Here is a 20,240-nt window from a genome sequence, read left to right as displayed (position 1 = left end):
TAAATTCAAACTCATGTATGTGCGGCTAAAATGGTTAATTATCATCTGCACTGTCCTCAAGAGTTTTTCTTTTCCTTGCAGCGAAACGCGCGCTCTGCAGTGTGAAATTTGCATAAATTCCACCCCACAGAAGTTCACTCAATTATTTTCTTGGTTGAAGTCTCTTCCGAAGCGAGCCACTCTGCGGCCCATGTAGTGCTCAACTGAACTATCAAAGTGTGAAGAGAGTCACCGGGGGCAAGGAAAGCCGCGGCCCAGGGACGCGACACGCCAGGAAATCGCGTGACTGCCACGTCTTTTCACCCACCATCGTATTTAGGTTGGACTGCCGAAGGGAAAAACTGTCACAAGAGCTACAAAATATGTCTATATGGATTTACATGAAAGCCCAACAACGCCAAACTTTCATTCAGCCCCGTCAAGAAGTTATTTTGAGAATGCTTCGCATTATTAGGTTTTATTAGTACATGTCATGATCGCGAGAAATTATGGAGCTTATCCAGTTTCTCCCTAATAAATCGAATTCTGAAAATGCGCTCCAAAGCGCGCGTCCATTAAACTTCATACAAACTGCGAAGGGATAATAAAACGCGAATTCAATGAAAGCTCTTTGAAATCCACAATTATTTCAGTTATTAATATCTTCTCATGAATCAACCATAGGAGTAACTCACATCGCATTGCCATTGCACATATGAAAGTCTCATCACAAAAGCTTAATTTATGAAATCCGTCAGCAACTGAGTGCGCTCTTGTTTCTCTCAATGTGCGAGGATTTGTTCTCACCCCTCGGGGACTGGAGGACACACAATTTGCACCAACCCGATAAGAGGGGAGAGAAAAGTCTCTCTGCACCTTAATTGAAAATTATGCAGAGGGTGAAAATAAAAAATGGAAATGCTCCTGCTTGATAGATGATGTTCGGTGAATTCACTTCCTGAGGACAGATAATTGTTTATCGAACTTCTTCTTCCTGCTTACCATAAAAATTTGTTACGAGAAAAGGTATGCCTTTTATGCCATCGACCCAGATACATAAATTCCCAGCAGAACTCTTGTGCCTTTTCACCCAGGGCTTTGTCAATCCCGAAGCCATTTCCCTCACTCAACATACACACACCGTCAATTGATCACAAAAGTATGCTTTATTCACAACTTCACGTTATTTTTTCCTTAGCATATGCATAACCTATGTTGCCATGTATATGTACAGTACATAGAAAACTAATTAATAATATAAAAAAAAGTGTTTTTCTCTCTCTCTCTCTCTCCCCATTGAAAGAACTGTACATTGTGACGAGAGAGACTAATTGAACAATGCAATTTTTACACTCGAGTATATTTTATCTCTCTAACAAGATAGTATAAGATCCAGTTGTTTTTTTTCTTTTGCAATTTATAAAAGTGTCGCAAGTGTGGAGAAAATCAACTTTGCCTCTTTAATGGCTCTCCAACACGACCTTATTGTAGACTTAAAGACGTCCTATTATACCACGAAATTTCATAATTATAATACAAACGTAAACCACCCAAGAAGTGGTTTCATGCCTTATTCCTTTTTTTTATACATTTATAAGATCATTGCAGCAGAAAAGTCGACAGTATACAAATAAAATCATATTTTCACATTAGGTATAAATACAAATTCTTTTTCACCTCTACAGAAAATTTTACAGGTGACTTCAGGAAGGTTTTTGCACGTCAAAAACATTTACACAGTAAAATCGGTAAAATTCAACCCTTCTATACTCTGTTTCTCTATTGAGTCTGTCCCTCCTTCTCTCCATTCGCCGTGCCCAGACGCAGTGCCTCAACCTTGGCGACAATCTTCAGCGCCGGTCCCAGCTTGATTCCCATTGCATTCACCAGATGATTCTCCTTGAGCAGCAACAGAGCCTGCCCATCAATCTCCTGGTGTGCAAAGTCCTCCGCCAATTCACTGCATCCAGGCAGATTCTTTATGAAATCGCACACTTCCTGCACCGTCCAGCGCACCATCACGGGCACCTCCTCAGCCTGATCACCCGTTCCGTCCTCCTGTACCTCCATGGCATCAGTTCCATTCACCGGAACGCCACTGCTCGCGCCCTTCGCACTCTCGACAGCCTGAGGATTCGCTCCGGCATCCTTGGACGCCTTGGCACACGACATCGAGCAGAAGCGCTTCTTCTTCATCTTCGACTTCAGCTCTGTCTTGCCACAATACTCGCACGCCATCTCAGCCGAGCTGAGCGGAGACATTGGCGGACTGCCCTTCTCCTTCTTCTTTGGCGGCTCTTCTGTGGCATCGCGCTCAGGATAGCGCTGCCGCGTGACCGCGAATGGCTCGTTCGCCTCCTGAATCACAAAGCCCTCTATCACATGCGTCAGCACTTGGGGCTTCACGGTCGCCTTGAGGACTGCCTTCTCTGACTTCGTCTCGCCATTCGCCTCCGCCGCCTCCACAGTCGCCATTGTGCCATTCGTCTTGGCCACATCCTTCATCGGACTGTCGCCGGGTTTCGTCGGTCCAGAGGCAGCGTCAACTTTTGCCGCCTTCTTCGGCGATTCAGCTGCAAACAAACAAGAACAAATACAGTGAATCATCGCTGATGAAACGCACTGAATAATTTCATAAAGAAAATTTATTCTACGAAAGAAGTGAATCATGCTTTCAGTGAGGCGTGTATACTTCAAAGATGATTAATTTTTCAATAATAAATCTAGGTCTAGGATAAAAGTGAAGTAAGAGTGTAAATTCTCAAGATGACTGCTTGATTCTCGTCGAACCTGTCTCCAGAATCTGGTTTCAATTAGCCACTAATGCAAATGATTATATATTGATAGAGTGAAGAAGAGATCCACAGGCAATAAAAAGCTTAATTACACGGTATCATAAAGTCTTACTCAATAGTGAAAGATGAAAAAGGAATAATAAATACCATTTTATGCGCATGCATAGATTAAAAAGCTATTTTCTAAGTTCATGTCGGTTATATTAATGCAACTGAATAAAACAGTTTGAATGTATAAATGCAAAAGCGTTTCCTTCGAGCTGAAAGATTTGAAGGAGTTTTTTTTTCAGCGTACGACAAAGTTAAAATCAGGAGTATTATGAGGATAATTTGCAAAGGGAACAGTTTACGAAACTCCGCCCACTTTTACGCCCCGCCCATCAATGAAATGACCTCTGTCTTCAGAAGACAATCACTTCCGCTGCATGATTAGAATAAATCTGTCAGCAATTTTATATTGGCTACATTGTAATACCTGTGGCAGAAGGTTTCCCATTGGAGAGTGTCTCCTGAGTATGAGTAGCGCCCGTGCTCGTCACGGTAACTGTGGAAATCGTGACGGATGCCGATGTTTCCGACACCCCGGTGGCTCCTGTTGCACTCGTTGTCACCGTGGCGGGAGTTTCAGTCTGTTTGTTTCCTCCGCTGCTCGCATCCGCTGTCTTGGGCGCTTCCGAAGTGGTCACAGCAATGTCCTTACTGACTGGCGGATTCCCCACGGCAATTGCCGACAGAGGAGCTGCTGAGAGAGTCGTCATGGCCACGAGGGGATTCGGTGGAGGCTGCAGTGGCGCCTGAGGAGAGGTCAGCGGTCCAATGAGATTTGCCGAAGCCGCCAACGTTCCCAATTGCTGCAAAAAGACACACGCGCACGTTAGCTTCAGGAAATATCTGACAAGCACATTCATTGTGGGAAAATTTATGCACTGTGTTGCAGCCAACAATCACAAAATCATCAATAAATTAGTGATGCATCGAGAAATGGGGTGGTTTCGCAAAGGTGGTCTGAATAAATAATTCCCGTTTATTGAGAAAATAGCACATTTGTGCATTGTGTATGGAGAAAATCAATAATTTCGACTGGAAAATTGAATAGAATATAGACAGAGAATTTATGAAAGTCTCAATTATTTCATGGAATAACCCTATGCACTATCTCTGCACTGCATAATTTCCCATTTAGCCCATTAAGAGCAACTCAATTAGGGAGTGTAATAGCGCGATATAATCTAGATTTAATGACTTAATAGACAGTGTCGAGACTCACCGTGTTGACTTGATTGAGGATGGCCGAACTGGGGACCACCTGGACGGGATTGGAGGTACTGGTGATGGCCGCCACGGTGCTCACAGCACCACGATCCGCCACAATCTGGTGCTGTGACGTCCCGATGACCATCGTCGACGGCTTCGGCTGGATTGTGGCCGGCTGCTGACCAGCCGCAGTCACTGTGAGCACTTGTGGGGGTTGCGCTCCACCCTGCTGCTGAATCACGATCTGTTGCTGCTGTTGCTGCAGCAGTTGATTCTGCACGGCCTGTTGCTGCTGCTGCTGCGTCTGCAGGAATGCCTGCTGCGAGATCGCGGTGGGTTGTGGGTGCATCTGCTGCTGGAGTTGCTGGATGTGCTGCACCACCTGTGGCTGGAACACTTGTGACGCCGTCCGCTGCGCCTGAATCGGCGGCTTTTGCTGGTGCACTTGCTGTTGCATCTGCATGGACTGTTTGTCCGTGGCGATTTGGATTTGCTGCGCCGGCTGGGCCGTGGTCATCTGCGCCAACTGTGTGGCCCCAATGTTGATTGGTGTGCCCGGATTGGTGCTCATGACGACCATTTTGCTACCCGCCGACGTCATCACCTGATGCATCGTCTGCTGTGGCATCGACTGCGCCACGGAGTGCGTCACTTGGCCACCCACGATCTTCGCCTGAATCATAGCGTCCCCCTTAATTGTCCCCGGAGCACTGGGGCGCACGGTGTGCGGCTTGGCGCGCAATTTACCCGGCTTCAGCACCACCTGGTTCTGCTGCGTCTGGGTGGACACCGACGATGCTGGCCGAATCTGCTGCGCGCCACCGCCACCACCGCCGCCCTGAGGTAGAATAGGAGCCGCCCGCGCTGGCTGTTTAGGCGCTATCGTCTCCGTGGCGACGCGCTGCGGCTGCTTATTCACCACACTCGGCTGCATATTGCATGGTAGTGTTATCGTGGGATTCTGGGGCTGTGCCTGGATCACCTGCGGTGCCGCCGCCTGGGGATTCGGCTGCACAGCGAACATGCTCTGTGACCCATCTGGCTGAGCAGCACCGCGGAAGATGATGGGATTTTGCGTCAGCAATGCTTGCGATTGAAGCCCATTCGTCGTCCAGAACTGCTGAACGCCCTGCGCCAGCCAGGGAGCGAATTGCATCTGCTGCGTACTCGGCTGCTGCAGCGGTGAGATGATCTGCGTAGGCATGGCCTGCGACACTTGAACACACTGCTGGCCAGGAGCCGCACCAGCAGTCGTCGCTCCCTGTGGTGCAGGCGTTGCGGCCGATGCAACAATATTCTGCACAGCTGCCGAAGACGCCGCCACCTTCTGCAACACCTTCTGGCCAGCCAAGGCCTTCTGCATATCCTGCTCGCTGAGCGGCTTTCCCGCCTGAGGTGCCTGCATCGTGGACAGCAGATTCTGCTGCTGTTGCTGCGGCTGAGAACTCAACACGCTCACGGGACTGAAGAGAAGAGCCTGTGCCTGACTCGAGGGAATCGTCGGCAAGGCGTATGTGCCACTGAATCCCCCAGCACTGCTTCCAATCACCGGCTTTCCCTGCGCTGTGGTGGCCAGCATTTGTGGGGCGCTCTGGAAGGGCTTCCCTGCCGCAATCACCTGGATCTGCTGTTGTCCCAGGCCTGAATGCAAGATATTGCCGGGCATCAGCACTTGCGGACTGTACAGTTGCTGCAGATACGCCGGATTCTGGATGGGTTGCTGCAGCACCTGGACGCGTCCGTGCTGCCACTCGGCGGGCACCTGATTGGCCGGCATCGCGTGCAGAGGTGACATCGTGCTGATGGTCGTGGACGTTTGCGGTGGCCCCATCGCATTGGCAGCTCCACTGCTCGGTGGGTTTTGCTGGTGGGTCGCCTGGGCGCTGTCGATCACTTGCATTTGCTGCACTTGAGCCTGCTGCTGGTGCTGCTGATTGGCCACATCCACAATTTGCTGCTTGATCTCCGTCGACATTTGCATTGTCGGCTGAGCTGTGGCCTGATGGGGAAACTCCTGTTTCACCTGAATCGCATTGCCTGCGAATGCAGAGTGCAACTGGAGTTGCTGATGAAGCTGCTGGAATTGCTCCTGAGACAGGGCCAGCGGCACTGGCTGCGGCTGTTGCGCAGCCACCGGCTGCTGCGCCGGACTCTGAGACTTCTCCAGCTTAATGAGTGTATTCGCCACTTCGTACTTCTCGTCGAACGTGATTCCCGCCTTCTGGGCGAGAGTCTCCAAACACTTCAGCGGTCTCTCACTATTCACTTGACTCGGGACACTCTTTCCCGCTGTGCTCTGCAATGGCGTGTGCTGTCCACTCGTGGAGTGTGTTGGCGTTGATGCAGGGGCAGGAGCTATTCGCATAAAAGTACTGCCGCCAGATCCTGATGGACTGCCATGTCGCTTCCCATTGGCCAACGCTGTCTTCGAGTGCTGCGACGATGGAGTGTGTTCTGACTTGGGCTGCTTCTGTCGCACCTTCTTCACCTCACTCCCCTCCTGACTCGGTGGCTGAACCTCCTTCGTTGGCGTCTGCTTCTGCTCAGCACTGCTCCTCTCACCACCGCCACCAGATGCTCCACTCTCCTCTGCAACTCCACTCTTCGGCGCCTCCTCGACGTCCTCAGCTCCTTTGCCGTTCACGGACTTCTGCCCAGCGTCCACACTCTGCGGAATGTCCTTTATTGGTGAGCTCTGATTGTTGTTGTTCACAATGCCATTCAATTTCTCCTCCTCTTCCTGCTTCTGCAAATTGTTGTAGTGTTCCGATCTGCAATGAGACAAACAATTTCCATCAATAACTGCTAATTCTTTGGACCACTTCCCACCCAGATGGCAAAATACACACTCGAATACGCGGAGGGACATTGTGTTTTTGCTTGCAACCCTACAAAAGCAAAAGGGAGAGGCCTCTGAACCCTCAGTCTTGCTGAAACTTCCCAACAAAATCCATCCATTTTCTCCAGTCAACTCACACACGCCATCCCTCCGAGGGGTTGGAAGTCATGGGACACCCTCTCGTGTACCTCAGCCAGCTCAATTGCAATTTTTCCTTATGCACGCGAAAGGGGCGCCTTTTTCTCACATCGCACCCTCCACACCATCTCTCATTCACTCACCCAATGCACAATTCCGAGGGGGAATAGGCTTTCGTGTTTTTCATGCGACTCAGAATACGTCTCTTCATCCTCCTGCCCATTCACTACACACACACACAAACTCAGAGGAGAAAGTCTTTCAGCCCTCACAGAGTGAGGAAAATTTTCGTCAAACTGAGCAGATCCAAACCCAATGTTGTTTATGCCAAAGACCAAATGTCAACTGATGCTGGGAATTCGCAGGAAAACGCTCAATCAGGTCGCTGGGATGCTGTTTTGCACTCTGCAAACTCCGTCATGGCATTAGCATATAATGCAATTTTCCCTTGGACACCATTTTCCTCTCCTGGGGCTTTGATTTTTTTTCTGCATACATTTCACGAGTTTGTCCATGGCATTTGTTGACCTGCTTCAGTGATCCGTAAAAATTCCCAGGTGTAAATTGCGTTCATTGAAGCCAGCAACTAATTTTGTTTTTCCAAGATATACGCAAATGTTGATACAACTCTGTATCCAGATTACAGTGATTACAACAGATTTATACAGATATAGAAACATTCTAACAAATGCAGTAAAGTCACCAAATCAGCCATCATAGAATTTGATGAATGTGAAAGTTCACATGTTACACGAATCGGTATTTTTTGAGAGTTCTAATCTTTGCGTCAACTAATTAAAGTGTCTTTAATTATTTCTACACTAGTTTTTACACAATTCTATCTCAATGTCTCGCCAAATTTTACGTCAAACATTAGAAAAAACTGCATGGGAAATACCAACTATAATGTCCTATACTTATAATAAAAAAAAACTGACTGAGAGTAGCAATAAAAGGGGATGAAAAACTTTCACGTAATGTTTTTACTTCATTCTCTCGTTTTTTATACCACTACTTTTAATGTTAATGTATATGAATTGAGGGTCCACATAAAGTTTTTCTCTGCCCAGGAGGGCGTTTCTGCTTTTTTCTGTTTTTTTCCCAATTCTCTCTCTCTCCATCTTTCTCTCTTCATTCCATCATTTATCATCTCACTCACTCGTTTCCTCATTGCATGAAGAAATAATTTCATCATGTTCCTTCTAAAAACTGCAGAATTTTAATTAAAGCAATTTAATGGTGAAGCTCCTCTTCTGCACTGAAGAGTGCTCATGATTTTCCACGCTTCTTGGTTAGTACATGTATTAAAATGTGTTAATTTCTCTCCCTTGATACACACACTCTCTTTCTCTCCATGCCACTTCTTGCACCTTCAACCATATGAATATGACATGAAATTGATAAAAATCAAGCAATTTGACTTGACTTCTGCTGCCCCGCACAACCGTTCAGCCTCCATCTCTTTCGCGCACACACCAAAAGTGCCTCTGACTGAGCTCAGTCATCCCGTATTGCCATCTCATGCCATCATTCCTCTCTTCTCTGAATCATATGCAAGTGTGGTGAAGACGTTTAGCTCTTATTTTCGTGCACGGCCGTGCAAAAAGTGAGTAAAAACTGATATAAAATTACACGTTAAGTGTCTTCTCGTTAATACAATGTAACATTATTGCGTTCGCTTTCGAGCGAATCACACATTTATAGAGCTAACCTCAAATTTCCGTACGGGATAGGCACTCTCTCTCTTTCACCCGAACCCCCGCCCAACCCACTTCTGGCGTGTATACATAACGAAGCTGGACAAAGAGAAAAATTCCATGAATTTTCCTCCCTGAGAATTTACATTTGCCCCTGGTGTAGTTTCCCCAACCGCACACAGCAGCCCATCTATATAGTGTGGTCTCAGTCGCACCAAACCGGTTTTTTATTGCAAATACCCAGGCGAGAGAAGATGTAATTTTCAATTCCTTCTCCGCACTTGAGACTTGAGCCTTCTTTTCCACATAAAATTGCATACCTTGGGTGATATTTAAGGACAACTGGTATGCAAATGCCGAGTCACTGCTTTGCGGAGGTTAAGGACACCTTTCGGGTCATAATGACCCTTCACACCATGCATCTCGGCCCAGAGCTGAAATTTCTGCGAAAGGCCAACGAAAGAAATTTGGAGGGAAAGGAGAAGTGAAGAAAACCCTCAAGTGTATGCAAAAGAGACTCTTTAAATTGGCAAATATGGCGACATGGCCTACATTAGTGTGTGAGGTTGTAGTCATGGTATGCCTGTGTGGACAGAGTGAGAGAGACGAGAGGTAGTCTTGTCTTCTCCATTGCGTGCGAGAGAGAAAAACAGTGATAAGTAGAAGCACACACACTGTCTCCCAAGCAAACACACATTCACCACGCACGCCACCACACAACATCAAAGTTAGATACTGCAATTTATGAAACCAACCTTTTCTTTTTTTCCACTATCCTCTAAAACCGGTTTCTACTATATTTTATACATGATATTACCATAAATGAAATAAAAATAAGGGAACGTGTGAGTGAGAGGAAAAGAAGGTATGAGCTAAACTAAATAAATATAAATAAAAAGATACCTCTTTGTAAAAAACCGAAATGTTCTTCGTTCCATAATAGTGTAATATTGAACTGAGGTATAATAACTTTCTGCTGAAATTATACTCCTGGGCCAGAAAAAATCACGAAATCAAACGGAACATATAGGAGAAAAAGAAGACCACAAGTTTCACCAACTAGATATGGCACACATTTTTTTTCTGTCTCTCTCTCCTTGACGCACTATCTTTTGACGTTATCAAAATCTACTGGCTCTTCCTGTTTCACTGCAGCAACCACACATCAAAGATCACACAATGTAATCAGTACACAGCGCGAAGGCAGCGGAAAGTCTATTTTGCCAGCTATCAAATTTTCAGTGGAATAAAACAAATGAACGTGTATGAACCACAAGTGCGCACTGATGAAATGAAAATGGAGAGGGCAGTGAAGGTTTTCAGTCAGCCAAACAAAAAGCGAAGCCAAGCGGCACCGCCATTGGTATTTCACCTTCCACTCTCTTCACACCCATTCCGTGGCATTAGCACTCGTCCCGCTCTCTCCCATCACTTCACTCACACCATCGCACCGCCAGTGCCATCTGGCACCGTCTCATGCACGGCAAACAAGTCTCCCCTCGATAGTTAGCAGAGCTTCTCTCTCTCTCTCACGCCTTCGGTCTTCGCTTTTGTCGGTACCACCAGGGGATTCATCGGTCCCTCGCTTATAAATTACTCGTCGTTACATGTTCGCTCGCAGTAAAAGGCACAAAAGCGAACAGACCCTCATTTTGTTTTTTTATTCCTTTCCTCCTCGACAGTCGCGTCTCTTCCCTCTTGCGTCCGACCGTCTATACACAACGCTCGACCCGTGAGCGCTCTTGGCATTCCTCTCATGCAACGCTAGCTGTTTCATTTCCCCCATTTCGTATGGGCTGGGAAACCATTTATAATGAAATACTCGCCGCACACAGCGACAACATAGAGTTGCTCGCACAAAAAACAAACACGCAACGCACACAGTCCGAGGCAAATATCAGGGAACCAGTTTACATTACTCAAGTATGCTCAACCGAGTGGTCCCGGGTTATATGTATATCGGTCCATTGAAACGCTGGGTAAAATATCGCCTCTCTGAAATATTATCATACCGCTGCCATCTCATTCACTCCCATTGTTGCCTATATTTGTTCTGTTTCTCATCAAGCATTGAAATCCCATCCAAAGAGAACGGAAGATTAAGCATTGCCAGGATGATTCGGAGAAAGGGAACGGCAAAACCCTAAACTTACTTCAGCCATTTTACGAATTTGCATCTCTCTTCCCTGTCCCCTATCTCAACCATCATGTACACACCGAGATACCATCTCTGCATGCTGAATAAATTACAACCATCAACCACTGCACAACTTCCTTTCGCAATATATCTTCTGACTGACAAGTGGGCTGGGATTTTCGATCGGATGCTGGCGCTGATCTTTGGCATCAAAGAAAATTTTCTCACGTGAAAATTCATTGTGCAACTTTCCGTACGATCCCACACTCGTGACATGTGCAGAAATGCAAATGCCGTATCGCATAATTCAATGGCTTTCCTCAGCATACTCATTGTTATTGCGGTTTGTTTGTCAATGCTATGACTTAGCATTCACCCGATTTGGATGGTGAAGGTGATGAGAATGTGTCGACCATGCTAAATGGTCAAATGCACCAAAACTACCATCTAAATTCTGCCCGGACATAGCCTGCATTCATTCCTCCCCAGCCCACCTTAAATATTTCACAACCCGTATCCACATAGCTTTGATCCCCACCCACCCCCATTACATCTCCACCAGAGGGAATACTGGGAACGAAGAAATACATCCAGGTAGAAATGTTGATGTGAGATTTTGTACTCTACCTCTGAAATCCATGGGGTTCAGTTTGAAATTTCACTCTATACATATAAATATGTAGGCTGGATAGAGTAGAATAGAAGAGTATCATTACCCCCACCACTGTCACACAATGGCGAGACTTGCGCACTCTTCAGTGACATTTGTGCGCATATTCAGAGTTTTATAGTCATCTAGCAACACCTACCTCTTTATTTTTCACCAGAGAGGGGATGGCCAATAATTTTCTTTTCCCCCACCACACCATAGCTTCTTACTCATCTACCGCGCAACAGAGATAGAATGTTCGAAACGGTAACATTCTCTTCCACTCACACACTCGCCTGGCATCTCAGCAAGAGACCAGAGTTAATATTGATTTTATTTCAGGCGCCCCGTACATTTTTTTCTTTCTCACTTCAATTTCTCTTTTTTGCATTTCAAATTTCCCTCATCAATATTCTTCCCTCTACAGTTAAGTATGATTACAGCTAGACGCAAAAAAGCAATTCATTCATACATATACATCATGGAACTCTAGGGTTAGGCTAGACGTTTTTTTTTTTGAGTCGAAGCGATCTGATCCATCCGAAAGATTGGGAATTGTGTGATAAATTAAAGCACTCCAATTCGGCTGACTTTAAAATAAACACTCAGATATTCTTAGTGAACTGCTGTACCCCATCTCTTTCTGCGCGTACATTCTGTTTTAAAGTAAGCATACACCTACATACACATTATCACCCATTCATACACGCTGTGCTGTATTTGAAACGTGCATTGAATTCGTATTTGTCAAGCGAAACAGACATACCTTGCATGCTGGTTTTTTGTTATTAACTAGCAACAACTCAAGTAGAGCAAGAAAGAAAGCTTCTTATGGCACGAGAAGGAATGAGACTACGACTATATCACTCCTATACTATGGTAAACAAATATATCAGGCGTTTTTTTTGTTTCTTAACCTCAAAAACATAAAAGGCTTCAATTTCCTCTTCAATTTCCTCTAATGAAGAGACAAGAGATACGGTCTGTATGCCTTATATTCCGCATCTATCTATATTCTATAGATATATGAAAATAAGGAGATTAAAGGGCTTCGTACACCCATTTGCTTGTATCATTGTAGGAGTGTTCTTTACTTTATCATGTGAGCAGCATATCGCATTCTCAGATGTAAATTTGCAATGTGTCGATAGATTGTTTATTTACTTATTGATGTATTTCTGTTTGGGTCACTGTGCCAGCGCGATCAGCTGTTCGCGCTACGACGGCCTTACCGAAAACATACGCCAAACAGCGCCTCTTGACACGTTTGATTCGTCTTCAGTGGTGAAAGACTATGTATATCATATTCATTATTACCCACACAATCTTCTCTCGTCGCTGTATACCAACACTGATTCCTCAACTCTAGAAAGAGCAACGCAATATTGTGATAATAAGCGATTTCTGTTTATTTTCCATTTACTTTTCTTGCCATTCTGTCGTATTAAACGACTCTGTGTTCATTGCTCAGTGCTCCTCGGTCAAGTGGAATTCACGAACTTTTCTAATTAGTGCTCTGTTTTAGTGGCGATAAGGCAGTGAAAATTTTCTGTATAAAAAATTTATATTTCCACGCTTGGTTCTATAGTGAGTAAATGTGAGAATTAAAATCAAGCATTTTTGGTGATAAATCTATATTTGTATAACTTCATAAGACAAGATTTGGCTCTGGATTAATATTCCACACAGACTTTCAAAAGCATATTTCTTATTAATGTGCTGTGATTTGAATGACAATATTCATGGGACTCATGGGATTTTTGCTCAGTATTCATGAACCGTTTGCAGCAACTTTCCCCTACAAGAAGCAATTCGTGTTCGCGAAATGTACTTCTCAAAGGAAGAGTGTAATTAATACAGAGGAACTGGAGTACTTTGGTATTATTCTGAAACGTTTTTACTACTGATTCCGAAAATAATGAACAAAGTTTTGCCCGCCGTCGGGTAAAAAGTCGAAGTATTCCGAAAAGTTCCTCCTCTTTACCTTGCACTTTGGTCACATCTGCCAACCTTTCGATGCACCTCATTTCCTCGGCAACAGACTCACAGGGTTTCGTCAAGTATACTACCCGAGACGACCAGCTTGATAGATCAATTTTCTTTGCGATTGTTTATTTTCTTTTATCACGCTCATCCCACTTCGCACTGCTCCAAAATGGAAGAATATCTATAGGTGTGACTGTAGATGGCTAGGCTTTCTCTTTCGCTCTGGCGAATCACAGATCTGCCCATCGCAACATTGGATACTCTTCCATAGATGTATACGTTGATACAGAGCGGCATATCTCGAGAGAGATTAAAGGGGACCAACTCGTCTGCGCCCCGTTGATATACTGAGTAGTCGCAAATTTTTTCTCTTTCCAAGTGTTTGCATATTTTATTTCTCTCGGCTCTCTATCCCAAGTGACAGAGGCACAAAAAACCCAGAGAGTATTCAGTGAAAAATGTGAAAACTTTGTCGTCTTCAGCATTACCAGTGTGTTTCCCATTGTTGCAAACGGCCAACCCAGTCTAATCGGAATGTGAGTTTTTGGTGGAACATATTTTTCCATTCATTTCACTTTCATTCCCTCACCTTGGTCTCACACCGTGAGACATATCGCTGGGGAGCATGAGTGTGTGAATTGTGGCGGAGCTACTTATCCTAAAGAACAAGTCAATGCCAAGAGAGGTGTCATAGTGCTAAGAGTGCATTATTACGTTCTCATATGTTATCCCCTATATTTCACTCACTCTAACTGACGCCATTGCTGCATGTCTCGCTGTGGAACATCTAATTACACCCTTTGCACTCCCTAAACTCCACACCGACAAAAAACTCTCGCTCGCACACCATATTCGAATGCGAGAGACTTCTCTGGCGCATACGACCCGAAATGCCTTCGGAACTGGCCGAACTGCGAGGAAAGTGGAAACCCCTCGGCTGTGGCAGCGCCACACAATGGACTCGTCCATAGGGCCACCGGCAAAAGCATTCAAAGCACTCTTGTAGTGCGTTTTTCACCGTCTCACCATGGAACTCCTCTCTCGAAACCATTTCTAAAATCCGTCAGCAGAAAACCTTCAATTTGCCCCATAGCAATAATAGTTCAGATCCCACAGAGGCAGTCATACCAACGGGATAGTGTCAAGTACCCTCCATCGAGGCACTCAGAAGTTTTCCCCCTTCACTCACGGCCAGTGAAAATTGCTTGAGTTGATATATTTCAACACGCACACACCAATATGGCGTACACACTTTCTCAGGCACTCATTAATCACCACGATGCACACAGTGGATGAAAATTGAAAATTTTACTTACATTTTCTTCACCACGTCTCAAGGAGCACTACTGGAGAGTGTGGAAAAAATAGCTCGAAATAGCATTCAAGTTGCACCGAGTCGTGATCCAGTGCTCTTTTTTCTCCCTCACTGCTATTGCTTCATTATAGCTATATAGGAGTATATCAAATTGAACAGAGCATGATACCTTCTTCGTCTCTCAAGCACTCACACACAGCGGGGCCCGACGGGTAACTATCTCAGAGATTTTCTTAGTGGCTACGCGGCAGCTGTGACGTGTCTCGCATTCCGTGCGATTGGACTAAACGCCCACCAATAGGAACGCACTCGGTTGATGTGTGCCAGAGAGGGGAACACCATTGTGACAAAATGGGGGTAATTCAGTGTGTATTCGAAGGGGAAGTCGCATGTGAATATGGCGAGCAGCAGTACTTGAGAATATGTCGGATCACCCATACTGAAAGACCCATTCGTTGGAAAGAGCAAACTAGATTCGTGACAAGGAGACACCAAAGAAGCAAAAGAGACAAATCTACGTGAACAAAATGTTGTGTTTGCTGGAAAGACGAGAATCTATAGCAAAGAGAACTGAGTATTTCTATAGTATGGCGCCAAAAAATGTGGTTATACTCAGGAAGGACAAAGAGATCTGCCATCCGGTTCTCCATTTTGATGTTTCACACTATAGCATACTAATTCATAAAACCCTGCCTACAAATATATTAAAATACAGCAACACAAGACGACAGCAAAGTATTCATGACAGATGCTGAAAAAATGTTGATTCGGAAAAAATAAAAAATTGCTTTTTCCAATTAGATTGAAGGCTTAGTAGACGAAAGAGTATATCACTGTTGACTTGACAATGAGATATTTGTAAATTGTTTTCACTAAATTATATTTGCAACTGATTTACATTCAAAACAAACTGATATTGCAAATTGCTAATCAGCTAATCCAATTATCAATCCTATAAAAACAAACCAATCTCAACAGGAGCTGTTATACCATTTTTCCCATAAGAAATCTTGAAAGATTAAGCAAAAAAGAGCCTAAATAACGAAACGGACTATCTCAAAATCTATTTTAAAAGGCTGTTCACGGAAATTTCAATTATTGCTTCGTCCGAGGTTCGTTTATCGTCTTTTTTACAACATATAGACAGAGATGGCGGTAGTCCGAATAAAGTTCCCTCGCTCATCAATAGCTGAGGGTGTGAGTGAGCAGCTATATATCGGCCACAGACGGATTTCTTATGCGAGCAATGTGCTAACAGATATACGCTATAGCACTGCGTCGAGCGTATTGAGAGGAAAGATAAAACCCAATAACACTAATAATAAGCTTGAAATGACGGCATTTAATACGCAATCGCACGAGTTAACCAATGATGTGGCTGTGTCGCTGTGATGTTCAAGCAAATGAGTGTGAAAGAGAAATGAAACTATATCGCGGTCTTACACAATTGGGCAAACGTAAAATGGTTTGCATAAGACAAAAAATAGGAAAGGGGCTCCAACCGTGACATGTCACGTTTAAGATGATAGAATGAGACGGAATTAAGCAGCGAACCGAACACAACAAGATGGTTGGTTTTTCGCTAATTGTTCAATATTTGTCCAATCTTCCCTAGAAAATCCGCAGAACATTCACATGGCATTGTGGGGACGGTCTTCGTATCGCCTACTTAACTGGAGAGCATGCCGAAGCATCCGGAAATACTGCAGTGCTTCCAGCAATGCTCCGGATCTCACAAAGGTAACGATAAATTTATTAGAAAGAAATCACACGACGTTTTTTATTCAAAATGGTTGAAAATGCCATTTATAATTTTTTACAAGCCCAATCCCATTTCTTATATTGTCCGGTTATTTATTAATGGTAATTTGATACCAGAGACCATAAATTTCAGCGGTCAACCTATGGAATTCGGCGAATTAATATGATGATTTTCTCTCTTTCTTTCGCATTCGCGGATAGCTTTGATGTCTATTCTGGTTGTAAATGTGGTTATTTATGCGTGAATTATTTCGAATGTTTGGCAATTCGTATCACAAGCATTACAGACAAGATAGAAAATTAGGAAATCTAGTTGTACATCAACATAATTCAAACCTGTTTCATTATCATAGAAATCTTTAAGAAATTATTCACAGAATAACAAGTGAAATGCACATAATCCGGTTAAGAACCAAAAAAATAATAATTCAAACCAACCTGATCAGCCAATTCACGAACTGAGCCTGACATGATTTCCGTAAGATATTACATTCCGCAGTGGTCCTCATTATAAAATTACCTGAACAGAGATAAAAAGATATACAAGCAAATAAATAAGCAAAAATTAGTTCTACAATAAAATGCAGTGATGTATTTTTCTTCATTTAGAACCGATATAATGTGAAACGAGGGAATTACGCCGAATTGTCTCCAGATGACTTGGCTACATTTGAAGGAATTGTGGGTAAAAATCGTATCCTTATCGACGCAACTGAGGTTGAATCGTACAATATCGACTTTCTAAAAAGCGTGCGTGGATACAGTCGCGTGGTGCTAAAGCCCAAAACAACCCAGGAAGTATCTGAGATATTAAAGTACTGCAATAAGCGCAAGATCGCAGTATGTCCGCAAGGAGGCAACACTGGCCTTGTGGGTGGTTCAGTGCCAGTCTTCGACGAAATTGTCCTCTCCATGCAGGCCATGAATAAAATCGAGGCAATTGATGGCGTTTCAGGCATTGTAGTGTGTCAAGCAGGGAGCATTTTGGAGCAACTTGAGGAAAAGGTGCACGAACAGGGACTCTGCATGCCACTCGATTTGGGCGCTAAAGGATCCTGCCACATTGGTGGAAATGTCTCCACTAACGCCGGAGGTCTGAGACTTCTGCGCTACGGAAATTTGCACGGATCCGTGTTGGGTGTGGAAGTGGTGAAAGCGGATGGAACTATTCTTGACCTCATGTCGAACTTCAAGAAGGACAACACGGGATATCATCTGAAGCATCTTTTTATTGGCTCAGAAGGAACTCTTGGGATTGTCACGAAAGTTGCAATTTTCTGTCCTGCTGCGTCAAAAGCCATAAATCTGGCATTTCTCGGTAAGTCGCCATGAATTTTTTTAATGATCTAATTAACTTAATTAATCCTTGGATGAGTGTGATTCCTGCCCACTTAAAAGCTCCGCCCCTTCACATTCACGCCCTAATTATTTAAGTGTCACCGTTCTGAATAGACTCACCTCTCTCAAACACGTAATTTGCATGATAAAGCCCTCGATTATGGGACGAAACGTTGATAAAAGAAGGGAGAAAGAAACGAGAAACTATTGAAAACCCGTGAAATTTACGTCGTTTCTAAATTGCGGGTAATTTTTCTTCCCAAAATTTTCCCACTTATTGAATTGTGAGTGGACAAACTTAAGTGTATTTTGTCGCATCCGATTACTTGCCGAATCAATGGATATCCTTAAATGTTTAAACACTTAATGTTTTGATGAAGCTCAGGACTTTTTGCACAGAAAATGCAATTTTCCGTTCATTTTGCCTCACTCTGAACGAACGTTTCACTTTCAAATGTAGTTGAGGACTGAAAGCATTTAGTAACTCACTGAATTAAGAACCAGACAAAAATATCCTTGAAATATGGCGATAAACAACCATTTCTGAGAACTAAGATCCCAAAAAAAGGTCTACAGTCGGCTCTACACTCTAATAAGAGCTGTGACTTTCAATCGTCTTACGATTCCTTCGTGTGTTTGGCCCTTAGTTTTATTCGTTTTACTAGTTCATGATAGGGATTTTCAGATTAATCAACATCCTTTGCTGACTCATATTTTCACAAAATTGAATTTTCACTACTGGATAAATGATTTTTGCTACAGAAAAAGCTTTTCTATGGCTTTGCAAGTGAATATTTGCATGCAATTGCTAAGCAAATTGATTTATATGTGCCAGAAATGTGGTATTATCATAAAGAATAAAATGAGCAAACGGAATTAGATAATTTTGCGCAAAATTATAAGCAAAAATCAAATAGAAAAAGTACGAAATATCTGGAAAAGCAAAGATGTGAAGAAAAATTTCAAATTTACCATCTCAGTAGATATTTTTTGAGTGATTTTGTAATGTAAATGTAGCTTTGCAAGAAACACACTCAAAAAATTAAGATTTCATGATCATTTGTGTGCATTTCTTCAGCATAAACAAATTGACCAATATTCATAATAAAGTGTACCAAATTAATTCGATTTGATGGGAATTCTTACTTTTCTAGGTGTTTAAAGATCATTGAATAGTATAATTAACATATTTTGCATTCATTAGCCTTTTTCATAAACAAATCAATAATCTTTTCCAAACTTCTTACTTTTTTCCTCTGATAAAAAATAGGACTAGAAAACTACGAAAATGTCATGAAGACATTCTTAATGGCTAAACAACAACTAGGAGAGATTCTTTCGTCGTGTGAAATGATCGATGCCGAATCGCTAGAGTGTAGCACAAAACCCTTCAATCATCCCTCGCCAATCGCCGACTATCCTTTCTACATGTTGATTGAAACGTCCGGAAGTCGCGTAGAACACGACGAAGAGAAACTCCACGACTTCCTGAACTGCGCAATGGATTCTGGAATTGTTCTCGATGGAACCACAACGAATGACTCCAAGAAAATGAAGGTAAATCTTCTAGTAATTTATTTATCAACACTTTTAACAATCTATCGTGTTTAGGATATTTGGTTTTTGCGCGAAAGAATTGCTCCTGGCATCATTCAAGATGGATTTTGCTTCAAATACGACATTTCTCTGCCACTCAAGCAATTTTACGACATTATTCCGGCTGTGAAGAAACGCGTCGGCCGTTTAGCAACTCGAGTTTGCGGATATGGTCACATAGGTAGAGATTAATTAATGGGTTTTCTAAATAGATTTTTCACATGAATAATATTTGCAGGCGACTCAAATTTGCACCTCAACGTGAGTTGTCCGGAATTCACACAGGAAATCTACAAACTTCTCGAACCCTTCGTGTATGAATTCACGAGTGATTTGAAAGGCAGCATAAGTGCAGAGCACGGAATTGGATTCCTCAAGCCGAGTTACCTGAAATACTCCAAGAGTCCTGAAGCTTTGGATTTAATGCGCGAAATGAAGGCTGTCCTGGATCCCAATGGCATACTCAATCCATACAAAGTGTTGCCCAGAAACTCGTGAATCTTGAATTCGATAGACTTGAAAAATAAACCTTGTTGAGCATTCTTGGCTTGACTTCCTTTACTTAAAATCATTGTGATTATTTCAAGATGCCAAGAATTCGTGGATTTTCTGTGCATTTTTTCTTATTGTACCTAAATATTACCTTCATTCAAATACAATATTTGTGACTTTGAAAGACTGACTTTATCTCTTAAGCACGGTTTACAGAAGAATCATAACTACAGAGAGTAATTCAAGGTTTATCAATAGTTTCTT

The 20,240-nt window shown here is 43.4% G+C and overlaps 2 protein-coding genes across 5 annotated transcripts; one reads left to right on the top strand and one right to left on the bottom strand.

Annotated features, from left to right (window-relative positions):
* Positions 1-1,132: 1,132 nt before the first annotated feature.
* Positions 1,133-17,065, bottom strand: LOC132263206 (polyhomeotic-proximal chromatin protein-like). 2 transcript variants are annotated; one of them, XM_059762862.1, is made up of 4 exons: positions 16,989-17,065; positions 4,042-6,799; positions 3,250-3,625; positions 1,133-2,552 (listed from the first exon to the last, which is right to left on the bottom strand). In XM_059762862.1, the coding sequence occupies exons 1-4, from the start codon at positions 17,057-17,059 to the stop codon at positions 1,759-1,761; spliced, it is 3,999 nt and encodes a 1,332-aa protein (XP_059618845.1). In that variant the 5' UTR covers positions 17,060-17,065; the 3' UTR covers positions 1,133-1,758. The 2 variants fall into 2 exon arrangements, with proteins under 2 accessions (XP_059618845.1, XP_059618853.1); XM_059762870.1 differs by lacking the exon at positions 16,989-17,065 and adding an exon at positions 9,606-9,985.
* LOC132263221 (D-2-hydroxyglutarate dehydrogenase, mitochondrial) lies at positions 12,909-20,221 on the top strand. 3 transcript variants are annotated; one of them, XM_059762891.1, is made up of 6 exons: positions 12,909-13,075; positions 16,405-16,529; positions 17,160-17,868; positions 19,159-19,445; positions 19,500-19,665; positions 19,723-20,221. In XM_059762891.1, exons 2-6 carry the CDS (start codon positions 16,425-16,427, stop codon positions 19,980-19,982), a joined length of 1,527 nt encoding a protein of 508 aa, XP_059618874.1. In that variant the 5' UTR covers positions 12,909-13,075; positions 16,405-16,424; the 3' UTR covers positions 19,983-20,221. The 3 variants fall into 3 exon arrangements, with proteins under 3 accessions (XP_059618874.1, XP_059618882.1, XP_059618866.1); XM_059762899.1 differs by lacking the exon at positions 12,909-13,075 and adding an exon at positions 13,480-14,010 and having other exon boundaries at positions 16,416-16,529; XM_059762883.1 differs by lacking the exon at positions 12,909-13,075 and adding an exon at positions 13,480-14,010.
* The last annotated feature ends 19 nt before the right edge of the window (positions 20,222-20,240 follow it).

This window comes from Phlebotomus argentipes, unplaced genomic scaffold, assembly GCF_947086385.1.
Source record: "Phlebotomus argentipes unplaced genomic scaffold, Phlebotomus argentipes genome assembly contig_2, whole genome shotgun sequence".
NCBI classification, from domain to species: Eukaryota; Metazoa; Arthropoda; class Insecta; order Diptera; family Psychodidae; genus Phlebotomus; species Phlebotomus argentipes.
Note: the sequence above shows the minus strand (reverse complement) of the source record. Positions and strands in the feature narration are given on the sequence as shown.

What these genes read in the sequence shown, in the direction of transcription:
- LOC132263206 (XM_059762862.1), bottom strand. Translation starts at nt 17,059, where the DNA reads ATGAGGACCACTGCGGAATGTAATATCTTACGGAAATCATGTCAGGCT. An exon ending in TTCGTGAATTGGCTGATCAG is followed by an intron (nt 6,800 to 16,988) that starts GTTGGTTTGAAT and finishes GTCTCATTGCAG; the next exon opens with ATCGGAACACTACAACAATT. An exon ending in TGGGAAACCTTCTGCCACAG is followed by an intron (nt 2,553 to 3,249) that starts GTATTACAATGT and finishes GTTTGTTTGCAG; the next exon opens with CTGAATCGCCGAAGAAGGCG.
- LOC132263221 (XM_059762891.1), top strand. Translation starts at nt 16,425, where the DNA reads ATGGCATTGTGGGGACGGTCTTCGTATCGCCTACTTAACTGGAGAGCA. An exon ending in ATGCTCCGGATCTCACAAAG is followed by an intron (nt 16,530 to 17,159) that starts GTAACGATAAAT and finishes TTCTTCATTTAG; the next exon opens with AACCGATATAATGTGAAACG. An exon ending in CATAAATCTGGCATTTCTCG is followed by an intron (nt 17,869 to 19,158) that starts GTAAGTCGCCAT and finishes GATAAAAAATAG; the next exon opens with GACTAGAAAACTACGAAAAT.